Source organism: Antedon mediterranea, chromosome 6 (genome assembly GCF_964355755.1).
Source record: "Antedon mediterranea chromosome 6, ecAntMedi1.1, whole genome shotgun sequence".
NCBI classification, from domain to species: Eukaryota; Metazoa; Echinodermata; class Crinoidea; order Comatulida; family Antedonidae; genus Antedon; species Antedon mediterranea.
The window spans coordinates 6,919,209-6,934,448 of NC_092675.1; the positions used below are offsets into that span (position 1 = coordinate 6,919,209).

At 30.6% G+C, this 15,240-nt stretch overlaps 2 protein-coding genes across 2 annotated transcripts; both read right to left on the minus strand.

The window, feature by feature from the left end:
* Window positions 1-402: 402 nt before the first annotated feature.
* Window positions 403-7,582, minus strand: LOC140051939 (galactosylceramide sulfotransferase-like). Its single transcript, XM_072097291.1, has 3 exons — window positions 7,494-7,582; window positions 1,947-6,064; window positions 403-449 (listed from the first exon to the last, which is right to left on the minus strand). Exons 1-2 carry the CDS (start codon window positions 7,580-7,582, stop codon window positions 4,999-5,001), a joined length of 1,155 nt encoding a protein of 384 aa, XP_071953392.1. The 3' UTR covers window positions 403-449; window positions 1,947-4,998.
* A 37-nt stretch (window positions 7,583-7,619) lies between these two features.
* LOC140051182 (uncharacterized) lies at window positions 7,620-13,237 on the minus strand. Its single transcript, XM_072096316.1, has 3 exons — window positions 13,054-13,237; window positions 11,137-12,198; window positions 7,620-10,280 (listed from the first exon to the last, which is right to left on the minus strand). Exons 1-3 carry the CDS (start codon window positions 13,149-13,151, stop codon window positions 9,206-9,208), a joined length of 2,235 nt encoding a protein of 744 aa, XP_071952417.1. The 5' UTR covers window positions 13,152-13,237; the 3' UTR covers window positions 7,620-9,205.
* Window positions 13,238-15,240: the final 2,003 nt, after the last annotated feature.

A 15,240-nucleotide genomic window follows, 5' to 3' on the forward strand; every position in this document is an offset into this window, starting at 1 on the left:
CTTAGGGGTCTTAGCTAAGCATCTTAGCTAGAGTAGAGATGCTTATTAGTTCTAGTAGGCTACATATGCGTATAAGTTATCAAGTAAGCATCCAGTTTATAAGGTATTCTAACTAAATATGATATCTAGAAAAAAGATTACTGATTATAGGCCTATATACTTTAATATATACTTTAATAACTCAGTTAATTTTAAAAACAAAATCAGAGAAACTCTCATGAGCTTCCGAATTCAAGTTATTTATCGCATTTATTCGAATAAATTTGAATAAACGCCCCCTCGAATATATTTGCAAATGAAAGTTTGTAGACTTCTGAAAACGTGTTTACCTTTCTTTAGTCACTGACACTGGAACCGAAAATTATCGAGATCCGAAGTGTCCCATGGAGTAACTCCATGAGTGTCCACACATATCTGAACTTGCGCTAATAGGCTACCAAAGGGCTAATCTGGGGAAAATAGAAACAAGTGTTTCTCAACCTATTTGTGTTATATAGCGTCTATATCCACTAAAAAAAGTTCCAGCTCATCTGGCCTGGGGAAAGCCGCCATTTTAGATTTTCAATATGGCCGCCATAAAAAAACAGATAATCATTTATTGATCTTTATGAAGATTCTAACACAATTTACAATAACGAACTGTACGTCATCCGCTCTATAGTGATTTTCAATGGTTGAGATCTGGAAGGCGTTTGAGGGCTACACGTTGTAGAACAAAACGCTTCCTTAATTCTTTTATTCCGCACTTTTATTCAACAACTTCCGTTAAGTCGTTGAATTTTGTTGCTATGTAATTTTATTGTATTCTTTTAACTTTGAGCAATTGTATATCACATGAATTTCCGTATGGACAAATAAAATGAACTATGAACTACTGACTAATTCCAATAGGCTCTCATTCCACACGAAGAGTATTAATAATATATAACATTGTGTAAGTGCTCATACAACTTAACAACTTGTAATTCACCTTATGCATGTCTATATCTTTGAACCGTGACATTTATACAGTTTAAACACAATACATCTTTCAAAGAAACGAACTATTAATCTAAATATTCCATAACAATCACTCAAATCTGCTTTAATATTTAATATTTTATTGTTGACAGTAGCAGATTTGAGTCAAAACCAAGGTCAAATATCTACTAAGCGCATCGTTGAAAAATTAAAATAACTTCGATGTATTTTCTAGGCTTTCTTTTTCATAACTCAGCTAGTAATCCAATAATTATATCACAATGGTTATCTAGATTATGAAAAACTATGCAACATTATTATGTTTTAATAATGTTACTATTAATATTCAATAAAATATGGATCTGTAAATTGTTTATAGGGCCTATGTTTTAAATGACTGTCTGAACGTTTTACAAACACACAATATTTGTTGTTGTTATTTCTTCTTTATCTCAAATTGTGATCTTTGAAAAAAGGAAATTAATGATGAAAAAATGAATACATTTGAGACTGCTTTCTTATGTGTGTTTTTAATGTAAAAAGTTCTAATTCAAAATCGTTTCATTTTTAAAGCGCCATTCCAACGATTTACAAATAGCGCTGACAAAAGAACTAATAAGAAAAAGTGAGTTTTTAAGTGAATTAAAAACTGTCCAAAGATGTCGATTTTCTAATACGTAAAGGCCAAGCAGTACTGAATGCATTATATATTACATTCAGCTTCAGTTCCAACAATTGATAATTGTAGTGTGGCAAAAACTTTATAAATTAATGTATTTAATCGAAAGTAACATGTAATGTTACATTTGATGATAATACACAAGTGGGATGATCCCACAAAATATTACGAAAATACTATTAAAAAAATGGAATTGTGTTGTGGGCCTTAACCAATACAGTACCGTGTATGTGAGGGTGAGGGTGAGATGATAGATCAATATGTATCTATAAATAAAAATAAAATAATTAATAAATAACCAACTTACTTGTCTTTTAACTGACCATCTAAAATGAATAACACAGACACTACGAGTAAGAGTGATTCTATGAACAAATTTCGTTTGTTAATCGCCATTATTGGTGTGATTTAAACTAACGTATAAAGTCCAACTACATTGAGACATGCTTCAAGTCTATCAATTATGTAGACGTGTTTATTTAACATGATACAGTAGAAACACATCTGCCACCAAACATGACTGTATTTCTATTTCTGCGTTCTAAACTTATCCCTTTTCTTTAAAATGTCATTAGAATATCTTTATCACGGGTAAACATGTTGTTGAATACCTGTCGTTATAATGACTTCACTATTTTCTATACAGTATGTACATTTTTATTTCATGAACAATATATTACTATTGAAAGTTAAGCGCTATTATGAGAAAACCACGACTACAAAACATCGCCATTCATTCATTCATTCAGGCTTATCGCCTGACTTTATTTACTTTAGGCCTCTGGCCCCTAGTTATTAACAAAATAATAATTTCATTGAAAAATAAAGCAATTTATGGTCACAAGATAAATGAATTAATTAATTTCGTTCTCTAAGCAAAACATATATCTTAACTTATAAGCATGATAAATATATTTAGATAGATTATCAATAATTATTAATTTGATCTGTGATGACATTAAACGGCAGAATTTAAAAGTATTTGGATTTTCAAAAAATAAAGAAGGTACCAATTTTTTCTGATTTCCTTGTAACGAGAGCAAACCGTAACAAAATGATATTCATCTTCAACTTCATTTATATTACATATTTTACATAGCATATTGCTGCGCTCTATTCTATTCCATTTTCCCTTTTCTACCTCTAGTTGAAGTGTGCCCAGTCTTAGTTGACTTAAAGCTCGCTTATATCTAGTATCTTTTATTTTATTAATTATATAAAATTTATCAAGGACATTATTTTGTGAAAACCATATGTTTCCATGACCAATAGAGCATAGCATATGTTTTACATTGCTTACCCAACAATTACTATTATTTTGCGCTTTATGAAGTTGAGATTTATAACATTTCTTCGCATATTTGTCCTCATCATTTACTAGTCTTACCCAATAACGGATAACATTGAGTACACTTTCGATTGATAAAGAGTGGAGAAATTTACAAAAATACATCCGAAACAACAATGGTTGGTAAGCCTAATTGTTTTCCCTTTTAAACGTAGCCTAGTTATGTCTGTTTTTTGCTCTGGGAACTGCTGCCTCATTGGCCCTTGAGCAAGTGAGCGCTCATAGCCATTACGCCACTGCTTTTACCGATTTCAAAAGTGTATCGATACACGGGTTTATATAGAAAGCATTTAAAATAACACACAAATAAAACAATATCAAAGGACACAATTGATTAAATCTCTCGTGGTTTTTCGTGAGAGGATTATCCCACGCCTTTGCCTGTGTCAATTCAGTTCTATTTTATTCTTTGTATCTGATTTACAATGAGATTATTATATGATTGTATTGTAAAGAATATTACGTACGTACATTACACTTTACCTTCGACATATAATTATTTACAAAAATACTAGACACAGGCAAGGCCATTACAGTACTGTGATGTAAATTTCTAAATAGTATAGTTTTTTACTGTATTTTGTCATCTTATGATTTGAACCAATTTTAGTATTTAGACCAAAAGTCAGTTTAATTTACGATAGTTTACGTGTCAAATGCCTTTTAACAACATTGCAGCAAAATGACACTAATTTACTATAAATCAAATTACTATATTATTTTGTCCACGATCTCCAAGTAAATAGGCTATTTATCTTTTTTTCTTCCTATTTTTTACACCTTTATTCTCCTTGTTGTAGCAGCACTGTAGTTCATAGCTCATTGTAGTTCAACAGCAACAGTTTAAGTCTCTGTCTCTGTCCGCGACTATAAGGCCTATTATTATTATTATATTAATAATATTAAAAGATTATTTAAGGAGAACATTCATGACAGTTGTAATAGTCTGATTTAAACGATAGTAAACGCACTTCCACAATTCAACCTACATCAACATTGGTGCAAATTGATATTTTAGGATATTGTAGGTTGGTTTTGTGGAAGTTGCTTATATTTCCTGGTAAAATTGTTTCCCTTTTGTATGATTTGTATATGGATTTACTTATGCGAAATAAAGAAAATTATTGAATAAATGAATGAATAACACTATTATGAATGGTCAAGATACCCGGCATTTTAAATTTCTCAATATCTTAATAAATCATTTTAGGCCGTTTTCTTGCATAATTAGTTTTTAATTATAATTATGATATTTGTCAAAAAGGTAGAAATAAAATAAAAGAAAATTAAGAAGAATACGAAAAGAATAGAAACAATTATCCAAACAAGACTCATCAGTTGTACTGGTTGAACTTTCAATATTCATAAATGCAGTTTTATTAATAAAACAATTTTTATGTAGGTGTATTTTACAAAGATGCTTAACAAAACTCAAAAACTAAAATGTCTCTATCATAAAGAGATTTACAATAACTGATCTTATTATTTCGATTATCTGTTATTTGATTAATTTTTACTGCAACATTTGCAACAGTTGTCTGTCCCTGTTTGTATGATAAAGTAAGACAATTATTCTGTTGTCATAATATAAACATGTATAGGTGAAATTAAGCTGATGCTTAACATTACAAAATATTGTACAATGAAAATATATTTACTGATAAAAACACATAAACCCATAGAAATTCACATGGCATATATAAAAATAAATAAAACACAATACTTATTTAATATTATAAATTATTTAAAAAAACGAAAAGTTAGATACACTCAACGTAATTAACCATTCATCCAATATTACATAATCATTTTTCGAAGTTAAATTTTGATTGAATTTCAATATTTTATTGTTGCTCAACAGACTTAGGTAAAACATCCAATCAAATAACTGTCCTTTTTGCTAAATGTACAGATAACCTAAAATAAAACTTAATTCAAAAGCCTACTAAAAACATTTTCATTGAAATGTGAATAGCGCTAAATAAGTAAATGACTATTAAAAAAAATGAACTCACTGCGGTTCAATAATAATATCCATGTCGATATATTCTTGGTGAAGACGTTTAACGAATCTTCCATCTCCCATAAATAAAGTTTTACAATACGCTGTGTTCTGTTTCGATAGGTTTTGTGGTATTCGTCTTTTCTCGGTTCCATCACTTGAGGTCACATATTCAACGCACATAGTTGATACGTCGTCTTGACGTTTTCTAAATTCTTCAAGTTCTGTATTGAACTGTTGCCTATTTGCATTCACCTTTCTCCAGAATGTTTCATTGAAATGGTTATATAATTTGACATCATACCGATTCCATGTTTTCATTTTTTCCCGCATTTTGGGTGTTACAACAAAACGGTTGGTTTCTTTTCTTGCACCCTTTTTAAGATATAATATATCTTCATAATCCAAGCATAATGTTTGTTTAAGTAATATTAAAGATTCATCGTAATACTCCATGATCATAACTAAATCGAATTCATGTTTTAATTGTCGTATTTTATAATTCAAAGTTGGTTCATCACTCAGAAATCTATGATCTAATCCAAGATCGAACAATTGGCCATTTGATGCAATATGTGACATGAAAAAGGGCTTTTTAAAATAACTTTCCGGATCTTCCATAAAAATCTCCAACGCATTGGGCTTATCTTCCAATCCCCAACCTTTGGCCAATTTAAAGTATCCAAAAGCAGACTCAAGTTGGTCTGAAGGTTCTCTTAGGATTGTTATAAACTTAGCATTTGGAACCACTGCATCCATCTCAATACGGTTGTATCGTGCGTGGTTAGCAATGATGTTAAATCCTGTTACTATCTTTCCATTATATGTTGATCCAAGCTGTAATTCTGTAACCATAGACCTATTGAATAAGTCAGTTGTTGAAAATATATGCCCGATTTTAGGAAGAGCGAATATTAGAAAATGCCTATGGCCATATCGTTCAAATAAGGTTCCTGTAGTCGTACTTCCAGTCTTGTGGGTTTTCACATAAACAATCTGTTTTACCGGTTCACACACTTCATGATCAAAGATGACGTCTGTACTAATAAAGCTTTTGATGTTTTGTTTCAAATATCTGTAATATTTATTAACATAGAGTAATTAATAATTTGGCACTCCTTGACAATAGTACGCATAACTAACATATTAATAAATACAATGATAATACGTTAACCCGTTTAAATATCGAAAAATATAAAAAATGGGGAACGATTTAGCTTCTAAGGGATGCTATTAAATGACTCCACTGACGACCACTGTTTTAGAAGACAGTTTACGATATTTTCTGTAGTCCATTGAATTATTGATGATATGTATAAATAATACGTTTAATAAGTAAAGTTTCAAAATAATAAAACAATATAATATCTTCTGAAATGTTAATAATTCAATTTTTGATGTGATTTAAAGTTAATATTTTAGTCTAGCCCGTCCAGATATTTAAAAAAATAATTTCAAATTACTGTTTTCCAAAGATTTTACTTCGATTTGATCACTCTGCTGGTCTTTTTTTTAGTATCGTTAACATGTACATAGCTAGCTGCAGTCGCGTGCGCAAATTTGAGTTAGTGTTTACCGACCGAGTTAGTGTTTACCGACCGACCGGCATATTGAGCTATAGAGTCGCGTTGCACGACTAAAAATACAATAACTAAAAGGATCGATTGAACTATGCATAGTAGTTTTATCAGTTATTTTTAATATTGTTAGTATTAATATATAAAACAATAATCAGAAAACATACAAAGGTTCAAATGAACGATAAGGACAGCTTCCGAGTTGTACTGCCTTTTTAAAAAACAACCTTTGCCTAATACATTATATATTATATGAGAAAATCCAATAATTATAGCACAATGGTTATCTACGTTATGAAAAACTATGCAACATTATTATGTTTTAATAATGCTACTATATATATTCAATAAAATATGGATCTGTAAATTATTTATATGTTTTAAATGACTATCTGGACGTTTAACAAACACACAATTTGTTGTTCTTTCTTTCTCATTCGTTATATCTCGCATTGTGATCTTTGAGAAAATTAATGATGGAAAATTAATACATTTTAGACTACTTTCTTATGTGTGTTTTTAATGTAAACATTCTAATTCAAAATCAATCAATCGTTCCATTTGTAAAGCGCCATTCCAACGATAATTGCTCATAGCGCTGACAAAGGGACTAATAAGAAACAATTTTAGGTTATTAGGTGACTTTAAAATTATGTAGTGTATGTGGCAACAACCTTTGAGTATAAATTAATGTATTTAATCGTAAAGTAACATGTAATGTTACGTTTGATGATAATACAAGTGGGATGATCTCACAAAGGACAAAATATTCCGAAAATACTAGTAAAGAAATGACATTGACACCATGTGTTGTGGGTCGTAACCAAATACAGTACCGTGCATTTGAGGGTGAGGTAATAAAATTAAATGATAGATCACTATGTATCTATGAAATGAAATAAAATAATCAATAAATAACCTACTTACTTGTCTTTTAACTGACCATCTAAAATGAATAATATAGACACTACGAGTAAGAGTGAGGCTATGAACAAATTTCGTTTGTTAATCGCCATTATCGATGTGATGTGATTTAAACTAACGTACAAAGTTCAACTACATTGAGACATGCTTCAAGTCTATCAATGTAGACGTGTTTATTTGACATCATACAATAGAAACACATAGGTAATGTGCAGTAATTGAAATGGACATCATATCTACTGACACCAAACATGACTGTATTTCTATTTCTGCGTTCTAAACTTTTTCTTAAAATGCCATTAGAATATCTTTATCACTTTATCATTACAGTACTATTTTGTACACGATTTCCAAGTAATACGGATTTTTTAATTTTTATTTTCTTCTTATTTTTTAAACCTTTATTAAAAATTTAATTAGTAGTTCAACAGCAACAGTATAAGTCTCTGTCCGTCTGTCTGAGACTATTATTATATTATTAGGATTATTTAAGAAGAACATTTATGATAGTCTGATCACAATAGTCTGATTCAAACAATAGTTAACGTAATTCCACAATCCAACCTACATCAACATTGATGCAAATTGGTATTTTAGGATATTGTAGTGGTTTTGTGGAAGTTACTTATATTGTTAATTTCCTGGTGAAACTGTTATCTTTTTGTTTTTTGTATGATTTGTATATGGATGTACTATGGGTATACAAAATAAAGAAAATGATTAAATAAATGAATGAATAACACTAGGCTATATGAATGGTCAAGATACCCGGCATTTTAAATTTCTCAATATCTTAATAAATCATTTTATGCCGTTGTCTTGCATAATTAGTTTTTAATTATAATTATTTTTTTTTTTTTTTTTTTTTTTTTTTTTTTATTTCATCATATAATACATTACAAAGGAAAAACATAATCAAATAAAAAATTAAAATAAAAAGCAACTAACAAAAACAACAAAGATATCCATCAAACAAATTAAATAAAGGTTCATAAAAATTATTCTACTCTACAAACCATTTTATATTTGATTTATAAATTCTTCTAATTTTATCCATTTTCTATTAAAAATACTGTACTCAAAATTCTGATGATAAATAAATTTTTCTGTTTCATAAAACCTTTTTAACTCGTTCATAACCATTTTGATAGTTGGCTTACATTTAACTAGTTTACATTTATAAATAAATGATTTTACAATTAGAATAATTGCATTAATGGCTTTTAAATTAAAAAACTGATGCGCATCTTAGTATCCGAAAATTATGCTCTCTTTACTAAAAATAAATATAAACATGTATAGGTGAAATGAAGCTGATGCTTAACATTACAAAATATTGTACAATGAAAATATATTTACTGATAAAAACACATAAACCCATAGAAATTCACATGGCATATATAAAACTAAATAAAACACAATACTTATTTAATATCATAAATTATTTTAAAAAACGAAAAGTTAGATACATTCAAAGTAATTAAAAACTCATCCAAATATTCCATAATCATTTATCCAAGTTGAATTTTGATTGAATTTCAATAATTTATTGTTGCTCAACAGACTTAGATAACACATCCAATTAAATAACTGTCGTTTTTGCTAAATGTACAGATAACCTACAATAAAACTTAATTCAAAAGCCTACTAAAACCATTTTCACTGAAATGTGAATAGCCTAAATAAGTGAATGACTGTTTAAAAAAATGAACTCACTACGGTTCAATAATAATATCCATGTCGATATATGCTTGGCGAAGACGTTTAACAAACGTTCCGTCTCCCATAAATAAAGTTTTACAATACGCTGTGTCCTGTTTCGATAGGTTTTGTGGTATTCGTCTTTTCTCGGTTCCATCGCTTGAGATCACATATTCAACGCATATAGTTGTTATTTCGTCTTGACGTTTTCTAAATTCTTCAAGTTCTGTATTGAACTGTTGCCTATTTGCATTCACCTTTCTCCAGAATGTTTCATTGAAATGGTTATATAATTTGACATCATACCGATTCCAAGTTTTCATTTTTTCCCGCATTTTGGGTGTTACAACAAAACGTTTGGTGTCTTTTCTTGCACCCTTTTTAAGATATAATATATCTTCATAATCCAAGCATAATGTTTGTTTAAGTAATATTAAAGATTCATCGTAATATTCCATGATCATAACTAAATCGAATTCATGTTCTAATTGATGTATTTTATAATTCAACGTTGGTTCATCACTCAGAAATCTATGATCTAATCCAAGATCGTACAATTGGCCATTTGATGCAAGATGTGACATGAAAAAAGGTTTTTTAAAATAACTTTCCGGATCTTCCATAAAAATCTCAAACGCATTAGACTTATCTTCCAATCCCCAACCTTTGGCCAATTCAAAGTATCCAAAAGCAGACTCAAGTTGGTCTGAAGGTTCTCTTAGGATTGTTATAAACTTAGCATTTGGAACCACTGCATCCATCTCAATTCGGTTGTATCGTGCATGGTTAGCAATGATGTTAAATCCTGTTACTATCTTTCCATTATATGTTGATCCAAGGTGTAATTCTGTAACCATAGACCTATTAAATAAGTCAGTTGTTGAAAATATATGCCCAATTTTGGGAAGAGCGAATATTAGCGAATGTTTGTGGCCATATCGTTCAAATAAGGTTGCTGTAGTGGTACTTCCAGTCTTGTGGGTTTTCACGTAAACAATCTGTTTTACTGGTTCACACATTCCATGATCGAAGCTAACATCTGTACTAATATGATTCATTTTCTTCTTGTTGATCTTTGGTTTGGAAAATCTGTAAAATAGATTGATTAATTTAGACAGTATAATTGTTAAATTATATCATAACATTCAAACATTACTATGGTCACCGACTCCAAGACATCATGACGTAATCAAACTAGGGTGATTTTGATTATCTATTTTCATATTAACAGTTTTAGTAAAATTTTGTTACTAATATTTTATAATTAAGAAAACAATAATTCATAACGCACTGGCGGTAATTCATGTCAGTATAATTGGAATATTTTGATTTCATTGACCGTAATGTAAATAAATTCTTCGCAGAGGTAAATATATTTTTTATTGTGTGGTTGTTTTTCTTGGAGTGTTTTATTCGAGAAAAAAAAACAAAAAGAGAAAAAAAATGGGTTTCACCATAGAGATATTATAGTTCACAGTGTGGTTTAACGTATGGCCTAACACTTCTTAGCTTAACCTGTAGGCCTACTGTAGGCACCGCCATGTGATCAAGAGGTTTTACTACGAAATTGCCCTGCAGTTATTTTACGGGTTATTATTTTCTGATATCCTATTGAAAAAATACCGACATACAGTACGCCTGAAGGTACAGTAGAGTATAGAGAATCGGGTGGTATAACTGCATGTTGAAAATTAATTTTGTATAATGTGTTACGGTATGAATAGTCAAACGAACTTGGTTGTATTTCATACAAAGTTGCATCATCATCTACAGTATTATTATTTGAATTACAAACAAGTAAATCAGTCTTCTTAATGACAGTATAAACACTTCATTGATGATTCTTTTGTGTGCTTTTTTTAAACTACAGTAGGTCGACTAGACTCATCTACACTGAAAGTGACATAAAATGAAATGAAGGTATAAACAATAAAAAAGAACTCACTCTGGTTCTGAAATAATTCTCATGTCGATATATGCTTGGCGAAGACGTTTAACGAATCTTCCATCTCCCATAAATAAGGTTTTACAATACGCTGTGTCCTGTTTCGATAGGTTTTGTGGTATTCGTCTTTTCTCGGTTCCATCACTTGAGGTCACATATTCAACGCACATAGTTGATATGTCGTCTTGACGTTTTCTAAATTCTTCAAGTTCTCTATCGAACTGTTGCCTATTTGCGTTCACCTTTCTCCAGAATGTTTCATTGAAATGGTTATATAATTTGACATCATACCGATTCCATATTTTCATTTTTTCTCGCATTTCCGGTGTTACAACAAAACGTTTTGTGTCTTTTCTTGCACCTTTTTTAAGATATAAAATATCTTCATATTGTAAGCATAATGTTTGTTTAAGTAATATTAAAGATTCATCGTAATATTCCATGATCATGACTAAATCGAATTCATGTTCTAATTGATGTATTTTGTAATTCAACGTTGGTTCATCACTTAAAAAGTTATGATCTAATCCAAGATCGAACAATTGGCCATTTGATGCAAGATGTGACATGAAAAAAGGTTTTTCAAAATAACTTTCCGGATCTTCCATAAAAATCTCAAACGCATTAGGTTTATCTTCTAATCCCCAACCTTTGGCCAATTCAAAGTATCCAAAAGCAGATTCAAGTTGATCTGAAGGTTCTCTTAGGATTGTTATAAACTTAGCATTTGGAACCACTGCATCCATCTCAATTCGGTTGTATCGTGCGTGGTTAGCAATAATGTTAATTCCTGTTACCATCTTTCCATTATACGTTGATCCAAGCTGTAATTCGGTAACCATAGACCTATTGAATAAGTCAGTTGTTGAAAATATATGTCCTGTTTTAGGAAGAGCGAATATTAGAGAATGTTTGTGGCCATATCGTTCAAATAAGGTTCCTGTAGTCGTACTTCCAGTCTTGTGGGTTTTCACGTAAACAATTTGTTTTACCGGTTCACATGCCGCATGATTAAAGCTGGCATGAGTATGAATATTTTTAATTTTCTTCTTTTTTGCAAATCTGTAATTATAGATTGTTATTTAATCATCAGAGTGTATTATGTCGGTAAACAATTATTATAAATACTGTTATTGTTCCCCGGCTAATAACACTTTACATGCGCATGGCAGAACCGTCGACGCAACGACTCACATGACGTAAACATACTGTACCAGATAATAGTTTAATAGTTCCTCCATTTTATGCGAAGCGATCTGAATTCATGTTTGATTTTGATAACGTCATCATATAAAAAAATGTAAACATATTTGTGTCCCTTAATTTCACCTATGCTACCCTGAATACAAATATACAGTATAATACTATATTATATCCCTATGACATTATGATAGCAGAACTCAGCATCAATATAAGCGTAGGCCTATTTATACATATTGATGCATTTTTAAAATTAAATTAATGTTGGTAAAATTATCTTTTATCAGAATGATCACCTAATTCGTCAAAGTGACGAATTAAATTCTAGTTAATATTACATTGTTACACTTACTATTAATAATAGTTATAGTGTATTTAAATGTAGAAACAGAACATTCGATTGCACTAGTTCAGATTAAAAACGTTGTAAGCCTATGTCATTGAAGTTCGTATAACTAACTACCGGTGTCCATGTTCTCCTGAAGAAGGCTAATGAATGGAAATTAGGTCTACGGTACGCTTTCATGGTAGAAATTGTTAAAAAGTTTAAGACTAAAATATTGGTAGTTTTTTCGGCAGACATAAAACACTAAAATGAATCGGCATCCATTTTGAACTTAAATTAAAAAACAACAATATCAGAAGTTCAAGTTGACTCTAATCAAACACGAAATTGTAAATTCCAAATAGGTTTGGATTTTTTCGAAATAAACTTACCCTTCTGTTAACTGTCGATCTAAAATTAATACAGACACTAGAAGTAATGTAGATGTTACGAAAAATGTATAAAATAGTCCTTTCTTAATCGCGATCATCGTGGTATTTGTGTTTTATTAACTAAAGCGTATAGTAGAAATGGACGTCTGATGGTTTATCCGAACACTTAACTAACACTCTTTAACAATAGTCGAAACAGTTGGATACGATTGATCACCTTCGATGACGTCATAATGGGTTTTACTCGACATGCAAATCGAATTATTCATCTGTACATGATAGGTAAACACAATATCAGAATACGTGTTTTTCATTCGCCAGATTAGGATTCGGGAAACTGGGATAGGTGAATGATTCACTCAAAATAGCGGTCAAGTAGGCCTATTATTAAAGTCAAACAACATGAACCAATGTGAATGTGAATTTATATAAAGTTTGCGGTATATTAGACTTGAAAAGAACTGTTGAGTTTGAGAACTAGTATACGTGGTGTACCTCAACAAACTTTATATCAACATTTGATTTCGCTATGCAAACAAGATGATTAAGATAATGTAGATATAAACGTTTATGGTACACCATGACCTATATCAAAGTAAATTGATCGAAACGTCAAGAAACTCAAAAGTTCTTTTCAGAACTGTATATAGATGATCACAACAAAGATATTTATTCTGACTCTCTTACATGTTTTTATTCCACTAAAAGGCATTCTTAAATGTCCGCAAAAGGGAAAAAAAATTAAAATGCTTACAATTGAATTATAATTACTAAATAATATCGTGCCTACACATCTACAATTGTAGACTGAAACATAATTATGTAACAGCTGGTGGCGTCATTGAAGATGAGAAACGCATTTATTATTGTCCTACAGTAACAACGTACTGTGGGATACAATTGACAATTATATTTCTTAAGTGTCAACTCCTGTACCTAGTCCACTTAAGAAAGCCATTAATTAGCGCTAATTAACATTATAATTAGCATAATCGAGTACATCAATATAACCTTCGGCAATAAAATAAGTACGTTTAGCCAACCGAAAAAACGTAATTCTTAAGTGCTAAATCCTTTACCATGACCCCTTGAAATGGTCAAAGGTTTAATGTCTTTTCCACCTGGACTTAATTAAAATAATGAGTACACATGTGAAACCAATGCTAAAATGTTTATTTTTAGAGTTTAATTGAAGATCTATCATTCTTAAGTATCAACTCCCCTGTACCTAATCTGCTTAAGAAAGTAATTAATTAGTGGTCATTAAAAGTAGCATGATCAAGTACATCGATGAAACCTTGGAAAGTACAATAAGTAAGTTTAACCAACTGAGAAAAGGTAAGGTGCCAAATCCTGTACCATGACCCCTTAAGAAAGGGTCATAGGTCAATGTATGTCCCACCTGAACTTTAATTAGCATAGTGAGTAGTATATAGGTTCCGGCCGGTTGCCACATGGCCTTTTGCCAGCCTTTCGCCACCCGGTTTTTCGACACCGGCCCATTTCCACCCAGTCCATTTTGCCACTCGGGCTTTTGCCACCCGGCCTTTTGCCACCCGGCCTTTTGCCACCCGGCCTTTTGCCTCCTGATCTGAGAGTGTTATTTGCCCTTAGGCCTGCAATTAAATTAAAATAAACGCAAGATTAAAATGTGTAAATCATTTTAATTTATAAATTGCTTTTCTATGGTGGTATAGACCCAGATGTTTAAAGTTTTCCGATAATTGTTAAAGTAGACCACCTTGTTTACCACTTAATTTGTATTTTATCCAAATAAATGTATACAATTTCGTTACTGATTTCATGAGGACAAAAGCCTATGATATACAGAATCTTCAATTGGCTGTCACAAAACAATTCGTAAAAACAACTGTTTAATTAACATTTATCAGTAGCATATGGTAGAATTACTATAGAGGATTTTTTTTCATTCAGAAACAATGTACCAACAAAAAAACAACGTACTGTGGGATACAATTGACAACTAGATTTAATTCGTCACTATGACGAATTATAGGTTATATGCATTGATTTAAATAAAGATAATTGATTGATTTAAGATATTTTGATTGATTGATTTTCTCAGAATCTTTAGTTATTTATAATATATGATAGGATCTTGCTAACGCAAATACAATAGCCGGTATCATAATCCGATCAAAGATCCTTCTGCGTATATAATGTCAT

What these genes read in the sequence shown, in the direction of transcription:
- LOC140051182 (XM_072096316.1), bottom strand. Translation starts at nt 13,151, where the DNA reads ATGATCGCGATTAAGAAAGGACTATTTTATACATTTTTCGTAACATCT. An exon ending in GATCGACAGTTAACAGAAGG is followed by an intron (nt 12,199 to 13,053) that starts GTAAGTTTATTT and finishes CTATAATTACAG; the next exon opens with ATTTGCAAAAAAGAAGAAAA. An exon ending in AGAATTATTTCAGAACCAGA is followed by an intron (nt 10,281 to 11,136) that starts GTGAGTTCTTTT and finishes TCTATTTTACAG; the next exon opens with ATTTTCCAAACCAAAGATCA.
- LOC140051939 (XM_072097291.1), bottom strand. Translation starts at nt 7,582, where the DNA reads ATGGCGATTAACAAACGAAATTTGTTCATAGCCTCACTCTTACTCGTA. An exon ending in GATGGTCAGTTAAAAGACAA is followed by an intron (nt 6,065 to 7,493) that starts GTAAGTAGGTTA and finishes TAAATATTACAG; the next exon opens with ATATTTGAAACAAAACATCA.